The sequence below is a fragment of the Balaenoptera ricei genome, chromosome 7, assembly GCF_028023285.1.
Source record: "Balaenoptera ricei isolate mBalRic1 chromosome 7, mBalRic1.hap2, whole genome shotgun sequence".
Classification (NCBI taxonomy): domain Eukaryota; kingdom Metazoa; phylum Chordata; class Mammalia; order Artiodactyla; family Balaenopteridae; genus Balaenoptera; species Balaenoptera ricei.
Genome location: NC_082645.1, coordinates 15117466 through 15138398, shown reverse-complemented (window position 1 = coordinate 15138398; position 20933 = coordinate 15117466). Strand labels below are relative to the sequence as shown.

Sequence of the window (20933 nt, the reverse complement as noted above, 5' to 3'; positions counted from 1 at the left end):
GCCGGCCGGCCTCCTCTCGGTGCCTCACTGCCCGCCCCTTTTTATTCCAACTGCCGGGGACTCGGCCCAAAGACTGGGAAGCAGCCTCCTAAATACAATCCCGTAGAGTCGGCGCCAGCCAATAAAGTGCGCCGAGTCAGGCCACGTGACAGTAGCGGGGTGGTGCTCCGGTGGCTCCCTAATCTCTATGGTTTTGGCGACTCGCTAGAGGGCGTGTGGACCACTGGAGGACTCCCTACATTCTTCCTCCATTACCTCACTGCCTCCGGTGGCTGCTGGGATACCGGAAGACTCGGGTCCCGGCTCGGCTCAGTCCTCCAGCTGCCCCGGGGACTACCTTTAGCAGTTCTTTCCTACCGCTACCGCCGCCCCGCCGCTTCCTCCTCCGCCCGCCCCCCGCTGGCCTTCTTGGCCCCGCCCCGTCCGCGCCGCGCGTCTGGCCCGCCCGCGGCCCGCTTCTCTCGGGAGCCCCCACCCAGGTGCATGGCTCCATGAAGCAGGAGGAGGAGGCAGAGCGCGAGAGGTCCCGTCTGCCCCGGCTGCGTCTGGGCCAGGAGGAAAGGTGGGAAACTCGGTCTGCGCCGCTCCCTCCTCCCCCGTGCCCGCCGGGCCGGCCTCCCTCCAGCTGCCGCCGTGCGCGCCGGGCCTCCTCACCCCGGAGCGACTGGAGGGGCCGGGGAGCGGGTCCCCCCGGGTTCGGGGAGAGGGTCCCGGGACAGCGTTGGGGGGAGCTCCCGGGCGGCGGTGAAAGGAGGCGGCAGGCGGGGCCTGCGGGCCGCGTGTGCCCGCCGGGCGCAGGGGGGTCAGGAGGCGTGCTGGGGAGGGGGGTGGGCGGGCGCCCCTGCCCCCGGGCCGCTAGGCGAGGCCGGGCGAGGCTCCAGCTCCTTTCTGCACTCCCTCCAGGAAGCAGTCTCGGGTCGTGTAAAGTTTGGTGGTCTCCGGCGCCGCCTGGCGGCCCTCGCCCCCAGTCCCACCGCCCCCTCCCCCGCCCGACGTCTGGATTCCACCCCCGCGGCTCGGCCCTCGCTGCCCTACCAGTCGCTGGGTCGTCCCACCACTACTCCCGGCGCCCCGCGCTCTCCTTCCACCCCCTTTTCATTACCATTCACCTTTCTCTCTGCCTGTTTGGTCCCTCCCCGCTCTGGCCTCTCCTCTCCCCCCTGTATCTCGCCCTTTCCTTGCTGAACTCTCTTTTCACACGCATGCTTTTGCCTCTTCTTCTCTTTCTTCTTAACCCCACCCTCATTCTGTCCTTCCTTATCCACCCAGAGCCCCCGTTTCCATCATCCCTCCACCTGACACTCTTGTGGGTTTTATGCCTCCCTCCTTCCCAGGCTGTGAGCTTTGCCCTTCATTCCTCGCCCTCCTCCATCCCCTGTCCTGATCTGAACTCCTCACTTTGCCACACTCCCTCACCCTTATCCCTCTGGGCCTATCCTCTTTCACTGCCCTCTCCTAGGATAGAGTGGGTGGGGCCTGGAGTCTCCTGTTTACATCTTTGGGAATAACTCACATCTCTACTTCTGGGGCTGGTGGGGAGAGTTGGTAAAGAGATTACGAAGAGATTTATGCCAGCCGAAGAGTACGATGGGTGACTCTTACCTACAGTTATCGTCTCCACCTGGGATAACAAGATGGCCTGGCCTCAGGACCCTGGCATGCTGTCCAGTAATCCTTCAGCACCATCTTTGCAGAGGATTTGGGAATCTGTTTGTATTCTGAAACCAGTGGAGAACCTTGAAATGGTGTATCTTGGCCTGAGAACAAGTTTTGGTCTAAATTAGTGGTGGAGGAAGTTTTAATGTGTGTTTTATGTTCAGGTTCAATAAAACCTTTGCTCCTCCTTGCTCACCCTTCTTGGTGACGGCACCAGGGATGAGGTGATTTTGTGCATGGGGCTGCCCTTGCTGCCTTGTATTTAGATTTTGAAATGTTTTGGATTAAAGCCTGTTCCTTCGCTTTTTTTTTCTTCTTTCTAGAAATTGCTCTGTTGAGTTGTAGTTTTTCAGAAACCATCTCTTACCTCGGCACTGCCTTGATTTTGTTCATTCACTGCACCTGCATTTCCATCTTAGGTACAGGAAGAAGGAATGGAATCGGAAGGAAGAAAATTCATTTCACAGACAAAATAGCTCCCCTCCTCTGTTATAGCTGTTCCCCTGGCAATACAAACTTTCTGCTTTCAGTGAGTATTACCTTGGACATACTTAGACTAGAATTTTGTTGCTTTTGCTCTCTTTTTTCATTTTAGGCCTGTGCTAGGACTTCAGGATGTAGGTTTACTTTGTTCACTTCTGTTATTCTGCTTCCATGAGGGTGTCCTAAAGCTGATGAACCCTTCCACTTGCTTTCTTTATATGTAAAGACAAGATTATTTTCCATTATCCCATTAGAGTGACCTAGATGGTGGTGTAGTATTACACTTACCCTTCGTGTACATAAGGTCCGCCTCCCACCCCTTCCCAAATTATGCATTTTTTAAAGACAAGATCATAACTTGTAGGTTAATGCAGTTCCTGTCAAGGTCAATTATTGGGTGTCTTCCACGTGGGTATAATCTTCAGAGATTTTTGGAGCATTTTGCCCTGAATCTGCTAGGGTGATAACTGTTTTCTTAAAAATAATTAAAAGTCTACACGTAAACCAAGTTCTGGAAAATTTTTTATTACTGCTGTGTTCCCCTCAAGTTTGTTAATAATGGTATGCAAACACTTGTAAGAGAGTTTTCCAGAGTGCTTCGCATCTTACTGGAGGCTCACAGCCACTCTGTGAGGAAGGCAGAGGACAAATATTTTCATTTTACAAATGAAAGAACCGAGGCCCAGAAGGATCTGGCACCCTGCCGTAGCTCACATAGTAAAGGGAGGGGATCTAAAAAGAAAACAAAGCATTTGACTCCTTGTAGCCATGTTTGTCCTTAAGCTAAGTTGACATGAAAGTGTATGGTACTGTGTATTTTTCTAAATCTGTAAATTTTAAAAGCAATTGTATAGGTAGATTCATTTTTCGCAGGGAAAATTTTCACACAGCAAATGTTTTGGATGTGTATGTGTGTATGATGGGCTTTCGTGTAGAAATGATTATTTGAAATGATGACCAGAATGTTTGCGGGTCTTGCATCTGACTGTTTCTTGGAATAGTTCCATAATAAGTAGGCCAGAATTATAGCTCAGGTGCCGTTTCACTGCTCAAATAATTATTAAATTGAATTTCAGTTCAACTCTGTGTCACAAAGGAAACAGCAGCTTGTTCCCTTCTGCATAAAGCTTGGTTTGAATAGACATCCGGACAGTAAATAATAACAGAAGAAAATGCAGAGACCCCTTTTTTCTTTGCTTTTTGCCTACCTTCCAAATCTATTTCCTTTGTTATAAGGTCATGCCTCCGCATAGGCTGTTTTGAGGCTTCAAAAGGTGACTCTATATTTTTTTTTTTCCACCTCCAGGCTTTTCTAGATGTTTTAATCTGGTTATTGTTGGAAATCTAACTACTTTGACTCAGTAGTTCTGTTAGTACTCAATATATATCAAGATTTCTGTAATAACAGCATATTTAGCAAATTTAGTTTCTTTTTGGTGTATGGCTGCAAGCTTAAAAGAGGACCCTTGTAGAACAGAACTGTGCACAACCCTCAGCCCAATATTCCTTATATCTTTTGGCATCTCACAATGAAAAAAGCAGTGGATGACTTATTAGAAGCACGGCTCTCCAAAGAGGAAAAGCGTCAAGGTCATTAGAGTAATAACCCCATGTTAATAATATGATCTTTTAATGTATTTACAAAACAGAAGTAGAGTCACGGATGTAGAACACAAACTTATGGTTACCAGGGGAGAAGGGGGGGAGGGATAAATTGGGAGATTGGGATGGACATACACCCACTACTATATGTAAAACAGATAACTAGTAAGAACCTACTGTATAGCACAGGGAAGTCTACTCAATACTCTGTAATGACCTATATGGGAAAAGAATCTAAAAAAAAAAAAAGTGGATATATGTATATGTATAACTGATTCACTTTGCTCTACATCTGAAACTAACATGACATTGTAAATCAACTATACTCCAATAAAAATTTTTTTAAAATAATGTCTTTGAGCCTACATGGTAGTTCTTAATAGAATTTTATTATGAGGACATTTATCCCTCTAGAAATTGTAAGAACTCAGACCTATGTTATTTATATAACCAACCCTACTTTTATCGGTAAAGGTAGTCCTAATATTAGTAGTAGCAGATGCTTTAATAAATAGTAGTTCTGTGCCAGAGAACTGCTAGATGCTTTTCATGTCTTAGTGAATTGCTCACAACTAGCTCTCTGTGGTAGCAGGAGCCCAGGTCCACAGAGACGTGACAGCCTGCCTGAGTTTGTACCTGGTAAGTCAGATTTGGGATTTGAGCCTAGACAGTAACCCCAAAGCCTGGGCTGTGTCCTCTGAAGATGGGAGCTGCTCTGGGAAGGCACCAACTTGTTGTTTTCAGTGGACTTAGGAGCCTTGGAAGGGACCCCCAGCAAGGGAGGGAAGGCCCTCCTGCCCAGCCAGCCACGTCTGTCAGGGTGTCCTCACGTCCTCCCCTCAGTACTGGTCTCCACACCTTGTTTATGTTTATAACATCAGCAATTTATGAGACATCATTTGTATTAACTCCTTTTTTTAAAATTTTTATTGGAGTATAGTTGTGTATTAACCCCTGAAATCGTAGATTGCCCTCCAGACAAATAATGCTCCCTTGGGTAGCTCTTAAAGCGCCCCATCTTTCAAAAAGAAAAGAAAATTCTTTTCAAGTGCAGTTTAGAAACTAGGTGTGTCCTTTGGAAGGAAAGCCTTGAGCAACCTACGGTTAACAGCACCCGCGGCCAAGTCTAGGACTGACCAGTTACTGTGTTTTAGTCAAGAAGACAGCTACCACCATAAACCAAACCAAGAAGTTAATGTAGGGGATATTTGACGTGTTTTTTAGAATGAATTGTCCACGTTGGCTCTCCATCTTGCTATGAATTAAACCGTTCCTTGGTTTGGGCTGAGTAGAGTTGACATTGTGTTTTGCTTTTTTTTGGTTTTTGTTTTTGTTTTTTTTTGGCCGCACCACGAGGCTTGCGGGATCTTAGGACCCCAGCCAGGGATCGAACCCAGGCCCCAGCCGTGATAGCGCCGGGTCCTAACCACTGGACCGCCAGGGAATTCCCTGAGTTGACATTGTTGATAATAATAGATACTTGTATTTTGGTCACTTTCCGCTTCTGACACACTCAACAGTCAGCACCTCACAGTGAAACAAGAGTATCTAAAGGTCAGGTTGTGCCATAAATATTCTTTTTATTAGAAAGGCTAGCTTAAATGGAATTGCTGGGAGATCTGTAGATAAGATTGTTGGTGTGTGCACCATGTGCAAGGCACTGTGTTAGGTGTTGCGAAAGAAAAAACACAAATGCAGCTTGGCCTCTGAGACTAAAGGTGTTGGTGAGTTCATTGCTGGCTGGAATTTAAGTGGCTTTGTAGGCCACTCGGCCCCGATCAACAATGTACTGCTCAGCTTTCCAACAGAGGGGGCCGGAGAGGTGCCTTTGTTGTGCACCCTCGTGAAGGCCAGGACCCCTTGAGTACTGCGTGTCAGGTAAAGGGTGTGGTGACTTTTTCAACACTGAGAGCAACTTTACTTCATTTGACACTTGGTAGGTTAGACGGTCTTAAGAGGTAAAACAGTGATTCCTGTTATTTCCTCCAGCTTTTTGTGGAAGTATGGGTATTGTCTCCATCTGGTGGAAATCCAGTTTTAACTAGTTCTTTCTCATTGTTCGTTCTAAAGTGGACAGACAGTAGGAAAATGACATCACTACCGTTGGCCCTTAAAGTGGCCCTTGAGTTTAGCTTTGAAAGAGTAACCAACTGAAGGCTCCGAAGGGTCTTAGTGATATATGTGTTTACAGAGCAAGGGTTTTTGCCTGATTCCAATTACTTCAGATGAACCAGCTTGACAGGAGTAACATTTATTTACTCCTACTATGATCAGTATACCATTGCTGGTAGTTTTTATGAGGTTTGGGGGAAGAGTGAGAACAAATGCACACAGTCCTAGAAGAGGTAGAATATGCCATTGGGGTATTTGTTTTTAGCTGGTCGGACAGCAGGTTAGTCTGTTGTACTGAAATGCTGTTATTCTGAGGGATCTCACACTGTGCCCTCAGAAGCCGAGCGGCTGGAGAAATGAATGTGTCTTTAGTCACTGTAGGACAGTCCCGGGAGCCGAGCCTGGGACACTTAGTTGTGGTGAGATGCCCACTTTGTTGGAGTGGGGTTAGAAGAGTCTCACTTTAAAGAGAAACTTGATGAAATTGATAGGTTGAGGTTGACATGGTAAGTGAAAGTACTCACTACCAGCACCTTCACAGTCTTAACTGTCGTTCACTTAACATTTGCTTGACGCTGACATATAGGTAAAATATTGGCCCCTTTAAAAAACAAACCTTAAAAATTCAGTAGGAGGTGGGGAGATGGAGTAAGTAGGCTGCAGATGAAATAAGATTGGCCCTTTGTTGAAAATTGTTAAAGCTGGGTATTGGGTTCATTACACTAATTTACTTTGTATATGTTTGAAATTTTCTGTAGATTTAAATTTATGGAACAAATTTTTAAAGAAATGCCTTCTAATATATTTTTGAGGCAGAAAGTCTCTAACTCTGCCTTTGGTCACTAATTGAGAATATCGGTTGAATTGTTTGCTTAGTGGCCTCCAGAGAAAGCTCGGGCCTAAGGAACCACAAGATTCTGGTGGGTTCTACTGATTACAAATCATAGTTGGGGAGGGGGAATTGTTAAATGTATTCTCTTGGTGTCAGTTGTGATCATGCCCCACTGCAGATCGGTGATTGTACGTGATATGTAGGCAGAACCTTCCTAGGCTTGAGCTCACCTGCCTTGGCATGGTTTGAAAATCCCTTCTATTGCTCTGTTGTAGGATGTTTCACAGTCAGGTAGCTGATAGCACCTGCAGAGAAACACCTGAGTTGCCACTATCTCATGACATTTCGCCCTTCCTTCAGGTGTGCTTTGGTGTAAGGAGAATGAGGAAAGATTTCTTTTTTTAACCTATTTTATCCCTCCTCTTTGCCTCTTTGAATTTTGGGACTCTCTAGAGGCAGAGCCTCAGGGCCCTGTTGGTGCTGTTAAAACTCTAGCTCTCGAGAGATGGTCCCTCTGCTTCATTCAACACGTGTCCTAAACCCCCTGCACACAGTTATGCACAAGGTGGAAAGTCAGGTAAGAGCTCAGAGGGCAGTGCCATCCCTTGTGGAGTCAAGGGACAATGGCAGGGGTACTGATGATTGTCAGGGGGATGGCGGAGATACTGGCTTTGGGCTTAGGTTTTGATTTTTTTTTTTTCCCTGCTCCATTTTTGTTGGCAAGATTTTGCAAACTATTCTTTTAGTTTTTAGTATACCCTTGATTTTTTTTTTTTTTTTTTAAATCATGCCCTTAGGAAAGGGACTGAATCCAATGGATATTATTGGCAGGCCTCATTCTTCTTTGTGGCTTGGTGGGAAGACCCAGGCTTTGGAGTCTTACAGATGGATTGTGGTCCAAATCCTGACTCTGCCACTTAGCGACAGCCTGGCTTTGGGCAGATTATCTTGCTCGTTAAACCTAAGTTTCCTCCTTCATAAAATGACGGTAATGTTGTCCTCCTTGCTGAGTGGTTTTGAGGATTCAGTGAAATCCTGTTTAAAGAGCACCTGTTCGGTGCTCTAAGCCCTGAGTGCCCAGCGAAGTCCTGGCCTTCCGGGAGTTTCCTTCCTGGTGGGAGCAGATGATAAGCCCAGACGATAAGAGCAGCTGACTTTATGCCAGACGCTGTATGGAAGCAGCTGACACACATTAAACTCAGTTCTCCCAACAGCCCCATGAGGCACGTGCTCTTGTTATTCCCAGTTTGAGGGAACTGAGGCAGAGAGAGGTTAATCCTGGAGGAGTCAGGATTTGAGCCCAGGCCATTTGGCTCTGGAGGCGGCATTTTTTTTTTTTTTTTTTTTTATAGCTACTTTATTTATTTATTTATTATTTTATTTTTGGCTGTGTTGGGTCTTCGGTTCGTGCGAGGGCTTTCTCTAGTTGCGGCAAGCGGGGGCCACCCTTCATCGCGGTGCGGGGACCGCTCTTCATCGCAGTGCGCGGGCCTTTCACTATCGCGGCCCCTCCCGCTGCGGGGCACAGGCTCCAGACGCGCAGGCTCAGTAGTTGTGGCTCACGGGCCCAGCCGCTCCGCGGCATGTGGGATCCTCCCAGACCAGGGCTCGAACCCGTGTCCCCTGCATTAACAGGCAGATTCTCAACCACTGCGCCACCAGGGAAGCCCTGGAGGCGGCATTTTTAACCGAGATCTTCTGCTCCCTTTCTTAACAGTCCGAACGAGGCAGTGATATCCGTGCTCAGAAATAATCTAGTCGTTGGAGGTTTTACTGCATCAAGTGCATGAGGCTTTCTCAAAAAGAAGCCCCTGTTTCAGGCCAGACATTGAAGCAGGCAAGCTGTTATTCCTCTGCTAGAGACAACTTTCATCTTCCGAAGAACTGTCTTAGATACAAAAATGTGTGTTTGTTAGGGATCAGCATATATCAAGACCATAAGCAATATTTGTGAAATTTTTGTGTCTCATTCAACCTAAAGTGGCAGGTGGTTTTTGTAGAAATTACGGCATTGCAAACGGGTACGTGCATATCTAATTGGATGTAAAAGGTTGTAGAAGTTACAATCAAAATACTATACAGTAGAGCAGTGCCTAAAAGGCAATTGTGTGCTACGTGTTCAAACCACAGGGAAAATTTTAGGTAGGAATTATATATTTTTTTTCAGTGGGAGGGCTACAGCTAACAGGTAATGACTTGAGGAAAAACAAAGTGTACTTTTCTCAAGTCAGCAGAATTTTACAAACTTTGGTATTATCGACATTGAAATAACTAGGATCTCTTTGCCTGTGGCTGCTGATTACAGACACAGACAGCAGAAAAGGATCTTGGTCATGTTATAGCTATATATCTTTACCTTAGGCTTTTTAAGAAAAAGAATTTAGTGGAAAAAGATTCCTTCCTCCCCTTTATCAGTTGGGGCTCTCCGGTTTCCTGGCCCATCTGATGCCACATTTTGTTAAGCTGATGGCTTTGCATCTGCCTGCCTTGCTGTGACAGGGCAGAAATAGCTACCTCACAAAAGGGCTGTGAAGCTTGGGTCATTTGTGTGAAGAAGGGTTTCTGCTAGGTCGTAGCTTTTTTTGAACGGGGCCTTGACAGGACAGAAGTGTAGAACTTGGAGTGAGTTCAGAGGAGAGCCGAAGGAAATGAGCGAGGCTGTGCCGGACAGCTGTGAGGACGGACAGGCGGGCGGGGAGCCCGGCGTCAGCGAGCGCGCTCTCGTCAGAACAGCCGCCGCCTTTCGTCTTCACAGAGGTCCGGGGCTAAAGTTACACAGATACACCGAGGTTAGTGATGAGGAAGCTGCGGAAAGGATGTGGTTAACACGGAGCAGCGTGGAAGTCCCTCTGGGTTCTTTAAAAACAGGGTGGTTCCCTTTGGAGCCTCTACAGAGGTAGAGGGAGCATCCTGATGAGGAGCCTGGTGGGTCAAGTGCAGCCTTGCAGTCGGCCTGGAAACGTCCCCATTCAGCTGCACGCTGGCTGCCACCCCACCCTTCTTTCTGCCCAGGGAGTCTGGGGCAAGAGGGGGCTGCCTGAGGCCTGCCTCCGTCCGTGGTGATGATGACCTTTTATGGAAAATGGAAAATAGCTCCCCCCGAGGAAGAGGTTAGGCGCCTTCGGTCTGGAACTCAGGGTCTCTTCTAGCCCACTGGTCTGCCACCCTTTGCAACCAGTGTGACCTGGGCAAGAAAGAATTTGATGGCTCCTACCCTCTGCATGGAGACCCTTTCTCTTTGAATTTTGTGTCCTCCTTGCAGCTAACCATTTGAGTTAACGCTTGCATGTTCTCTTCTGGGTTAGGGTTCCGCAGCATTCCAGACCTCAAGCACCGGTTCAGGATGGGAAAACGACGCTGCGTCCCCCCACTGGAGCCCAAGCTGGCAGCAGGCTGCTGTGGGGTTAAGAAGCCTAAGCTGTCTGCAGGTGGGGCGCACGGCCACGGGAGCCAGTCCACAGCCGTCCCCGGCTCCAGCGCGGGGCCTCTTCAGAACCACCAGCATGTGGACGGCGGCAATGGTCGCGAGAACGTGTCGGACTTGACTCTGGGACCTGGAAACCCTCCCATCACACGGATGAACCCCGCATCGGGAGCGCTGAGCCCTCTCCCCCGGCCCAATGGAACTGCCAACGTCACCAAGAATCTGGTGGTGACCGCAGAGATGTGCTGCTACTGCTTCGACGTCCTCTACTGTCACCTGTACGGCTTCCCACAGCCGCGCCTCCCTAGGTTCACCAATGACCCCTAGTGAGTAAAGCGGCCGCGCGTCGGGGGCGGTGAGGAAGGCGTGACGCCTCTGTCGGGGGCATTCTCTTGAGCGAGTCTGCTCCTTATAAAAAGCTTAACACGATTTGGGCAAAGGTTGATGGGAATAGGATGCTGAGAAATGTGCAGCCAATGTCTAGAACACTCACTGGGCTCAGTAATGGAAGGGTACTAGGCTGTGTCTGCAGGAGCGGTTGGCTTGTCAAAGTAATGTTCCGGGAATCAGGAGGGTTTCGTTCTTGGTCTTCTGTTGGTTCAAATGGCAGTGGGTAGGTCATCTAACCTCTCACGTGGAGAAGTCACACCATCACACCATTGTGGACCCGAGCACCGTTGAAGCCCAAGTGACCTGCCAGTGTCTGGGTGCCAGGTGGGAGACTAGGAGCTCATTTAGTGGGAGCTGAGATGCTCCTAACAGGGGTCCCCTCACTTGGTTCACTGTCAGTCCCATGGGGCTGCCGGCACCCCACCAGCAATGTCAGAATTTGCTTTACTGTTTCTAGTTCACGACTCTGTTATTTGTCCCAGGTCCCCTCGAGGTGTCAATGACTTTAATAAGGAATATGTGTAAAGGGGAAAGTCAAGTGAAGATGCTCATGCCAATGCTTTCTTTCTCAATTGGAAGCAGCTTTGAGGTGGCTTTAAAGAGCACTGCTGCTTTTTTATTTTTATTTTTTTAGGAGATGCTTTTAGAGCATTCACTGACTGATCATCATTCCTCGACTGTTAATGCCATACTGAGGCGGTGCGTAGCCCCACTGGGCAGGGAATGGAGGAGTATGAAGAAAAAGTCCTTGCTCTCGGAAGACTTGAGTTGGCAGATCACACACAGAAGCTAAATAGTGTTCACACACCGTCTGGGCAGAGGTGGAGAGGAAGTTACTCCTGTGATTGTGTCAGAGGAGAAGAAATGCAGAGAAAAATGTGCTCACTCTTTAGGGAAGTATTGCCGTGCGATACCGTGAACAGAAAAATCCTGACTGAGTCGGTGGAGAGTCTAAGCCTTGATCTGAGTGGGATCAGGTGTGTCCCTTGCAGGAGAGGGACATGGGTTTGGAAGAGTAGGTGGTGGCCGCAGCATTGTAGGGTGTGGAGACAGTGGAATTCTTGAAGGGTTTTTGAGCAGGTTTTGGAACATTAACTTTGGCCGGTGGTGTTCAAGTGTTTTACTGGAAGGAAAAGATGGGTAGGTGGGAGATCCTGCTTTGTAATAATGATCAAAGTGAGATAACTTAAAAAATTTAAGTTGCTTTTGAGAAGTGTTAACTCAAGAATCAAAGAGGTAAGGGCATAGGAATATGGAGGAATTTCAGGAAGAGGGGACAGCCCTGTAACCTCTGCCTAAAACATCTGTCAGCGTCAATCGGATGTAGCCTAATGCAGCATGACTTGGGCCTAGAAAGTGGTTAACTTCTGCTAAGAATAAGCTTTTTATTTTATCTTAGCGGCGCCACTTGGCTTGCGGGATCCTTGTTTCCCCAGCAGGGATCGAACCCGAGCCCTCGGCAGTGAAAGCGCCGAGTCCTGACCCCGGACTGCCGGGGAAGTCCCCAAGAATAAGCTGTCTTGAGGAGACTTTTTCTTTTTTTCTGCAATTTACGAGCAGGAGAGGCAGAAATAATGATGGGCACGATGCGGGGTTGAGCGGAGAAGGTGTGCAGGCCCCGTGTGTCTTCGTGAAGGTGGAACTGGGAGCGTAGACACATGAAAAGAGAGTAAACAAGAGGAGAAAGACATGGAGAACTAGAAGAAGAAAGAGTTGAGTCCCGGGCAGAGGAAGAAGAAAACGGCACGTCCACGTGGTGCTAGAGTGGAGTGAGGCTGTGAGCAGGGGCCTTTCTTCTCGTGCCTCGCGGCGATTTCCTCTCCGTTTACGCCCCGGGGCCGCGCGGCTCCGAGAGGGCGGAGAGGGCCGAGCCTTTCAGACAGCCCGCGTCAGAACGCCGTCCTTGAGGGGAAGAACAGACGAACAGGGCTAGAGCCGAGGTGTTCTTCTTCCCTGACTGACGTGTGCTTGCTCTTTCAGCCCGCTCTTTGTGACGTGGAAGACAGGGCGGGACAAGCGGCTTCGTGGCTGCATTGGGACCTTCTCAGCCATGAATCTTCACTCAGGACTCAGGGAATACACGCTAACCAGGTAATGGCGACCGCACGTAAGACTGGTACATTATTGGCCAAAATGGAAAAGAACTGCCTGCCTCTTCTGAGTGGTGAGGTCCGAGTGCTCTCTTTCGGATGATCAGGAAGTGTAGGGGCATTCACCTGGTGAGCCACTTACCGGTCCAAGTACAGGCAGTCAGCGGCCTCAGGTTGTTCTCAGCATGTGCGGGCTGATGGATAGTGGATGTTCTCCGCGGCGCTCGAGAGCCGTCAGCGTCCGGCACGTGATGTCGGCTCCCGGCTCCGGAGCAGCCTCACTTATGTTTTCTGTCCTCTCCAGTGCACTTAAGGACAGCCGGTTCCCCCCCCTGACCCGAGAGGAGCTGCCTAAACTTTTCTGCTCTGTCTCCCTCCTTACTAACTTTGAGGATGCCAGTGATTACCTGGACTGGGAGGTGAGAACAGCCGCATTTGGAACTCTGCATCTCTCGTTGCATTTGGGTTCGGGTTAGTACATGGTAATGTATCTCCTTCATTGAGCGAGGGTATGAGAATGTGAAAGCTGAGTTTGGAAGGAACTGTAGGCAACTTGGGTGACAGAAGAGGTGCTACGGTAGAAGTAGGAAGAAATGGGAAGCCTTTCTTCTCCCGTTCTTCCCAGTCTACTCTGGTCCACATCCTTTTCCCATGTCTAATAAGAAATAGGAATGGGGATAAAGGAGAACATTCCTGATTCTTCGTGGTAAGCCCTTGGATGAAAGTTGTTATCCATGTGAGCCCATGTGTGAAGAGTCAGGAACCCAGATCAAAACCCTGTGGCATGTTCTTTGACTGGAGTAGATTAAAGGTGGAATATTCAAGATCTTCGGATGAACTGTTGAGAGAATGTATTTCTGTAGCCTCCGTACTCTCCGAGAGGTGGCTGCAGGTAGACTCTCACTTTCCCTAAAGCAGCAGTTTCTTTGGCTTCCATGCCTGAGAGAGAGAGTGAGTCATGAAAGGCAAGAGCCTCCCCTTTTCTCAGCCCTGGGTCAAGCTGGTCAGGGGACAGTGTCGATTTATATGAGGATAATTGAAGTTCCGCTAGAGTGAGTAAATGCCATTTACTGGTTGTGTGTTTTTGTAGGTTGGGGTCCATGGGATTCGAATTGAATTCATCAATGAAAAAGGCGTCAAACGTACAGCCACATATTTACCTGAGGTTGCAAAGGAACAAGGTGAGTTGGAGACATGGAATTTCCGTGAATGATACTGTTCACAGTGTTGCCAAGTAACGGGCAGGAAAGCGGAGTGTGCTGCCTTTCAGCCCAACTGTAACTGAGAATGAGTGCCTTTCTTCCTCTCCCCGTATCTATCAAGTCCTGAAAGAATGAGAGCCTCCCCAAAAGATGTAGGAGCTGGGAAGAGAAGAGGGGTAAAGACTTCCCGTGCCCAGCCGCTCGTTTCACGTACTTTCAGTGAGTAGTAGTATTTCTTGGCCCCCAAAACTGCAGTGGTTAATCGTAGGAAAATTCCAGCAATCAACTTGGTCATATTATGGAGTTCATTGTAAAGGGAGGTTGCCCGTATTAGTGGGTTTTGACCTTTTGGTCGTGAGTTACTACACAGTGTTATAATTGGAAGAATGCAGAACATAATCTCTCCTGTTTTTTTAAAGAACTCAGTAGGTACTTAGTTCTTAACAGTGGGACATGAAAGGTAGGAAATGGGTTGGGCAGGTTTTCTCTTTCAAAGCATAGTTAGAAGAATACCTTAAAATGGTGCTCGTGCAGTCTGGTGTATGACCCAGTTTTCTTTCTTTCTTGGAGCTGGTCTGTTTTTTGAAAATAATATGTATTTGTTAGGTGTGAACCTGGAATAGAGAAAAATATCCGGTTCAGTATATCAGTGAACTAATTATGTGGAGAGGGCTTGCCTTGTTGGTTCCCATCGTGGTTGTGTTTAAAGTTTTTCAAAAGCGGTGAGGATATGGCATAAAAAGGAGGAAGCCTTTTAACCACTTCATTGAGATCATAAATCTGGCATTTCTGTCCAAGGAGGCACACCAGGAGTTATTTCCTAATAGTGAGATGTGATGATAATATAGGTAAATAATCAAGCACTTTTGCCATTTGAAAACTGGTTGGGAAAATTAAAAAAATCAAGGCACCTACTGCAATAATTTAGGGGGTTCTCTTTGGTTTTCAATTTGATATATTTGGTTATATCTGTTGAAAATGTTTCAAGAACAACACAATGGTAGATGTGTGAACACCTTCCCATCCTTCCTAAAGGAATAGTTTCTTTCCTGCTGTCAAGTCTCTGTAGTAGAAAACGACTCCTAGAAATCATCGAAACGAAGGAAGGTCACACGAAGGAATACAAGCGCAGAGTATGAATTCTCTCTTCTCCCAGAATAGCCCTGGTTACAGCACTAGGCCAACAGGCTGGTCTACGCTGGGACCGTGTTTGCTCCTAGATAGTTGTACTGGGATCATATCTGACAGGAAAGACTCAGAAGCAGGGGGCCTGGGGACAGCCGTTAGTGACGTGTGTTGGGCGTCGTCTCACATCTCGGATTCTCCTTGGACTGCCAGTGAGGCAGACGGGGCTCCAGGGACGTGGGGCAGTGCCCAGGCTTGCTCTGCTCGCAGCAGACCTGGCTCCTCCTGTCCTGTCACTGTGGTGTCAGAGCACAGCCCATTCTTGTGTCACTGTGCGCTGACCTCAGTGTGCCTGCCTTCTCCTCAGACTGGGATCAGATCCAGACGATAGACTCCTTGCTCAGGAAAGGTGGCTTTAAGGCTCCAATTACCAGTGAATTCAGAAAAACCATCAAACTCACCAGGTAAGCCACTGTCTTATTTTCCTTGTCATTTTAATTCAGTTGGGGTTGGATGGAGGACACTTTTGACAGACAGGGGAAGAGAAACATTTTCTCTGTTAGTGTCTCTAAACCAAAGAAGTATGGGTGAGGCAGCAGCTCCGAGGAAGCAGTGGCAGCACAGGCGGAGACTCTCCAGCATGCTGGGCGTGCCCACGGCTAAGCTGCTGGCTAAGCTGCTAGCACCGTGGGAGCAGGGTCGCCGCTGAGCAGGTCGTGGGTGTGTCTGTCAGGCCCACTTGCTGGGAGGCTGAGCGGGAAGGCTGAAGGCAGGAGAAAAAGCTCTCAGTACAGAAGTCCGGGGTCAGCTGAAGTCGTCACATGTAGTCAGGTGGCCTGTTGATGGAATAATTCCAAGGAAACGCCCCTGCCTGTCTGGGGCTAATACTTGTACGGGGAGGCTGCCTAGTGTAGGAAAATATGCACGGGCTGGACTCTGAATCGCAGCTCCACCACTTGCTAGCTGTGTGACCTGGGCCAGTTTTTCCACCTCTCTGAGCAGAAAAAAAAAATTTCCTGTCCGTAAGAGGTGAATGATAACGCCTTGGGGTTGTTTCAGGGTGTGGTAAGGTCATGCATGCAGAAGCTCTAGTCCAGGGCCAGGCCACATTGTAGGTGGTCGGTAGATGTCGGTCCTCTCCCCATCCCTACTGAAGTCGGAAACACTGAAAGGTTTAGCTTCTGTGGGGTGTCTGTGGACCTCTGTCGGCCTGTTCATCTGTAAAATGATGAATAATCAATATCGTAACCTCACAGGTCTATTTGGAAGATAACCCCGTGTCTTTGAAATGCTTTGGGTTCCAAAAAAAAGAAAAATCTTCAAATACAAAGCATTATTATTATCATTATTATTATAATTTATTTGAACAGCCATTTCCCTGTCAAAATTCAGGAATAATCACCTTGCAGTGGAGGAGTGATTACAGTGGGAAAGAGATGGCTCTGGGTAAGGATTGTCACACCCAGCTCCTGTGGTCTGTAGTAGGCTCCATAGGTTTGTAACACCCCATGCTTCGCATCCTGACTCATGGCTCTTTCCAGAGCAAGGCCAGAGTGCTATGAATTCTGTTCTGATGGCCCTGTGATATGATATGGCATATTCATCTGGGAAGTGAGACCCATCCTCTATAGCCCCAGGATCTTTTAACCTGCTTCGTCAGAATTTGACCCAGAATTAGGTATCTGTGCCCCTTTTAGTTTATAAATAACTTGTTTGTTGCTTTTCTGCAAGTTGAGGTTGCATTTCTGTCAAATTTATCACATTTTAACCTGAAAGTAGATATGCATTGTACACTGGGCATTGGTGCAGCCATCTTCCAGTCTGCTACCCATGTAATTTGACCTTGAAATTCTCCACCCAGACCCTAGTAGCAGATTGCTTAAGAGCAGCCTGGTGATAAGCATATGAAGTGTTTAAAGGTGGGATGTGCAGAAAACAGATTCTCAGGGGTGAATTGTGATTGTGCTTTTTCATCTTGTTCATTTGTAATAACAACACTGTTTTCTTGTGCTGTCTTTCATTTTCTGTAAGTAAGATTGCTCTCGGTCTTCCATTTTATTCTTTCAAAATGTGGAATAAGCTTTTGGTTTTCTCTGCTGCGTGACTGCAGAATGAAGTGTTTGGGGTTCCTAATACCCTTTCCTGTTTCCTTACACAGGTACCGAAGTGAGAAGGTGACAATCAGTTATGCAGAATATATTGCTTCTCGACAGCACTGTTTCCAGAATGGCACTCTTCATGCCCCGCCCCTCTACAATCATTACTCCTGACACGCGGCTGCATGACCAGTCCCACCCCCCCGTGGCCACCAGTGGCTATGACATCATCGGAGCAGATGCCTCCTCTTCCTGGTCCAGTTACTTTTATTACTGCACCATTTTATGATGCTAGCTTCCGTTGCCAAGTCTGCCTCCAGCCGACTGAGGGGGGTGGGGTTACATCGAATGAAACAGAACTTGAGGGGCCCAAGCCTTATCTCAGCCTTTCCTCAGTATGGGGTTCCGTTGGATTGGGGCTCCTCCATGACTAGTGAGAATTCCGTGTGGGTTCAGAAGACCTTGGCTGCAGGTGCCGCTGGTGATTTGCTGCCTGTGTGTTGGCCACTCAGTGGAAGCTGGAATTGATGGTCCATGAAGGCTTAGCCCACACACACCCCTGCAGCCTCCCCAGAGCGAGTAGGTGTATTCCCCTGGCAGTCTGGGCAACGGAGACCAACAAGAAACGTTTTTAGGTTGTTTTAAATTACTTTTTTTAAACTTCCAGTGTATTGCATACCACGAGTTGATCTCAACCTCCATGCTTCGTAAGTGGACGCCATGTTAGGGTCGAACGTGGGCACCATGAGTCCTTTGCGGCTCCTGGACAGAGACCCACCTCAAGATCGGAAGCCCTTTGGATGGCGTTGCAGATCTCATTGCTCAGTTAGCCTCAAAGGTTTTAATTCTCATCCCACTCTCAGTTGGATTTTCTGGCACTCTTTCTGCATTGAGTCTCCTGGTACTGAACAGAGCGCTGTGGTGTAGCCTGCCGAGGAATGTAGTGGGATGCCCGCGGGAGGTCCTGACGGCATCGCCGCGAGCAGTGTCGAGGGAGAGGCCTCTTCCTTACCACCCGGCTACCTCACTCCTCTACTGGTGGCAGTGCCTATAGCTGGATCTAGGTTCTCAGAGGGCACAGGTGTTCACACAAGCACTTGGGTTGGCCTCTAGAAGGGCACGTCGGCATAGGAGAGAATCCAGGGTCTCTAAGCTGTTTTTCTGTTCAGGCAAACATCCTGAGAGACCTGTAAGCAGAGGAGTTCCTTTTTCTAGTTTGCCTGGAGAAGTGGGAAAACTGTTGCTCTTACAGTCCTTACAGGACTTGAGAACAAAGCTGTGTCATTAAACAAGGTGAATCTTTATCTTGCCTAACATGCCGGGAATCTTCACTCCACCATGGCAGAGTTCCAAATAGCTCATTTTATTCTAGGTCATTCATACTTTTCATGTGGCATATTTCCCTTTCTCGTTGTTGCTGATTCCAAATACCTGTCAGCAAGTTTCTCCTCCCTCTTGCCTATTCTTCACTCATGTGGTGGCAAAGTTCACAGAAGTTGGGGACTTGGAAGACGCTTTGAAAACACGGTCACAGAAGCACTGCTGAAATGATTCACAGGAAGAGGTGGCCAGTTGGAAGAAAGGACCCTACGGGTGATACACTGGTTTTCAACAACGTGTTTAGAGAACTCTTGACGTGGATTGGGTGTCAACCCAGTGAACACAGTGTTTTGATTTAATTTATTTTTAATGTTTATGTGGTAGTGGTGTGGCTTTCCGAAATGGGCAGATGTTCAAGTCAAAGGGTCTTTGGAGTTTTCTTCTGCCAGGAACGGGGGAGGGGGAGCAAGGGCACAGTCTAAGGAACGACACACGTGCTCTTCTAGGCGTGGCTGTCTCGTTTCTTCAAGAGATGGGTGAGGGTGAGCCGGTGAGCTCGGCACCGTCCTCTGCTGTGGGCGAGGGTGTGGAACGGGCAAGGGGAGCGCCGGCTGACGTCTGGATGCGCGGGCTGGGCTCCTGCACGCCGCCGCGTTTCCCTCGCGGTGTTCATGAAAACAGGCTTCCGAAGAGGAAGGGATTGTCTCGTGATTTCCTGCTGCTGAGAATAATAAATGTCTTGTTGCAAATAAATGTGACGGCAGTTACTCTTAGGTGCCATGGATCGATGTCAGGGTGGTCAGCAGCTCTGGACTAAACCGCCCACCTCCAATTTGTACAACAGTATTGCTACATAGGGCTACACTCATTCCTGTTCAAGTCTTCTATGTTGAAAGTTGTGTTTAATTTCTAAAGTTTAAAAAAAGCAAAAAAAATGGTGCTAAACTTTCACCCCTGAGCACGCTCAGTGAGACTGGTCATGCAAGCATCTTCAGTGCCATGCTCTTTCAAGCCTGTTTTTTCTCGTAGAAATGTTGCCCTATTTGTCTTCCCCAACGTATAGTATGTTTTTTATTTTATTGAGGGTGGGGTAGGATACCTGCCATTTAAGAAAATGAACAGAAAATTTTAAAACCCAGGAAATGGGGGGAAAAAAAAATCAGTGCACAAGAATCGGGCTCCTGAAGCCCAGCACCACACTGACGAGGGCTCCGTGGGCTCTCTTCACTTTCTGGAGTGAAGAAGCCCGACTCCCTGCACATTCCCTCACGCCCCCATCCACGTCCAGCAGTGGAGATGCTCGAGGTCCTCTTGCCTTGGCGAGGGGACTCGGGAGTCGACCGAGGAAAACTGTTTGGCCTCGTCAGGCATGGCACTCTCAGTGTCTGTCCCGAATGGGGTCTAGTCAGGAAGTGGTCTGGAAGTACACGGTCAAGGTCACCTCCTGAAGACGTACGGCAGGTGGCTCTCAGGAAAAATACCAAGTCTGGATCATCCACGTGGCAGCTTTGCATAGGGAGATGACAGCTCCGAACTGGAACTGACCTGCCTTCCACGTGGTTGACCACAGCAGTGATGGGGGCGGTCAGTCCACGGAGTGGGAGTGGTGGGTTTAAAGAGAAGGGAAGGTTTTCTGCTCGGTGTTTCCTTTGTCCCTGGGCTGCTCAAGCTGAACAGTAACCACTGCTTTCAAGGAACCAGCCCACCTTGGCTGCTTTGGTTCGGAGTTCGTTTCCTCCCTAGCTGTGAGTGCCTTTTGGTCTGGAAGGTTGGCTTGTCTCATAATACCCACAGCTAGGACATTCTCTCTGTAATTTCGAATTGTCCTTGTTCTCCATTAACTAAAAGAGAATGTCTGATCACTAGAGTTCGTCGGTGTTGGGTTGTTTCCACTGTGAGGTTCTTAAACTTTTTCGCTTCATGATATTAAAGCAACTCATGTTAGAGACCCTTTCAACATGAAAGGTTTGTAGTTGAGACATTACATATATTTTATTGTTTATAATAAATATCATCTGTACAAAAGTCCTGGGTGTTAATTTTAATATTTGCACAAGATCTGTTTTCCATGATATGTTAACACCTAAAATTTCACTAACTGTTGACGTTATTTTCTATTGAGATTCTGGAGCCTAGGGAGCTATTTGTTCTTTTTGTTTATTTTCATTCTTACTTCCCTGAAGCAAGAGACTTTGTATGGCCTTCAGTGCAAAGACTTTAGACCAATTCTTTGTATTACACTTGGTTGCCTCTTGGCTATATAACTTCTGAGTGCAAATCATTGAACTCTTTAACAAAGTATTGTAGAGAATAAATCATAATGGGTAAAAATTGTTCTTTGTCTTGCCTTTTTTTTTTGAATAGTAGTAATAGTAATTTGATTATTATTTTAGTCATTTTATTTATTTATTTTTTTTAATTTTATTTATTTATTTATTTATTTAATTTTGACTGTGTTGGGTCTTCATTGCTGCGCGAGGGCTCTTCTCTAGTTGCGGCACGCAGGCTTCTCACTGTGGTGGCTTCTTCCGTTGTGGAGCACAGGCTCCAGGAGCGTGGGCCTCAGCACTTGTGGCACGCGGGCTCCAGAGCACAGGCTCA

At 47.8% G+C, this 20933-nt stretch overlaps 1 protein-coding gene across 4 annotated transcripts; it reads left to right on the top strand.

Annotated features, from left to right (window-relative positions):
- The first annotated feature begins 284 nt into the window (after positions 1–284).
- On the top strand, positions 285–19085 carry AMMECR1L (AMMECR1 like). 4 transcript variants are annotated; one of them, XM_059927712.1, is made up of 9 exons: positions 285–562; positions 2076–2185; positions 9991–10435; positions 12480–12590; positions 12894–13008; positions 13680–13770; positions 15012–15128; positions 15284–15380; positions 17075–19085. In XM_059927712.1, exons 3-9 carry the CDS (start codon positions 10029–10031, stop codon positions 17184–17186), a joined length of 1050 nt encoding a protein of 349 aa, XP_059783695.1. In that variant the 5' UTR covers positions 285–562; positions 2076–2185; positions 9991–10028; the 3' UTR covers positions 17187–19085. The 4 variants fall into 4 exon arrangements, with proteins under 4 accessions (XP_059783695.1, XP_059783691.1, XP_059783692.1 ...); XM_059927708.1 differs by lacking the exon at positions 15012–15128; XM_059927709.1 differs by lacking the exons at positions 2076–2185; positions 15012–15128.
- The last annotated feature ends 1848 nt before the right edge of the window (positions 19086–20933 follow it).

Excerpts from the sequence above, each read along its gene's own strand:
- AMMECR1L (XM_059927712.1), top strand. The coding sequence starts at position 10,029 with ATGGGAAAACGACGCTGCGTCCCCCCACTGGAGCCCAAGCTGGCAGCA. Across the intron at positions 10,436-12,479 it reads AGGTTCACCAATGACCCCTA|CCCGCTCTTTGTGACGTGGA; the intron begins GTGAGTAAAGCG and ends TTGCTCTTTCAG. Across the intron at positions 13,009-13,679 it reads GTGATTACCTGGACTGGGAG|GTTGGGGTCCATGGGATTCG; the intron begins GTGAGAACAGCC and ends GTGTTTTTGTAG.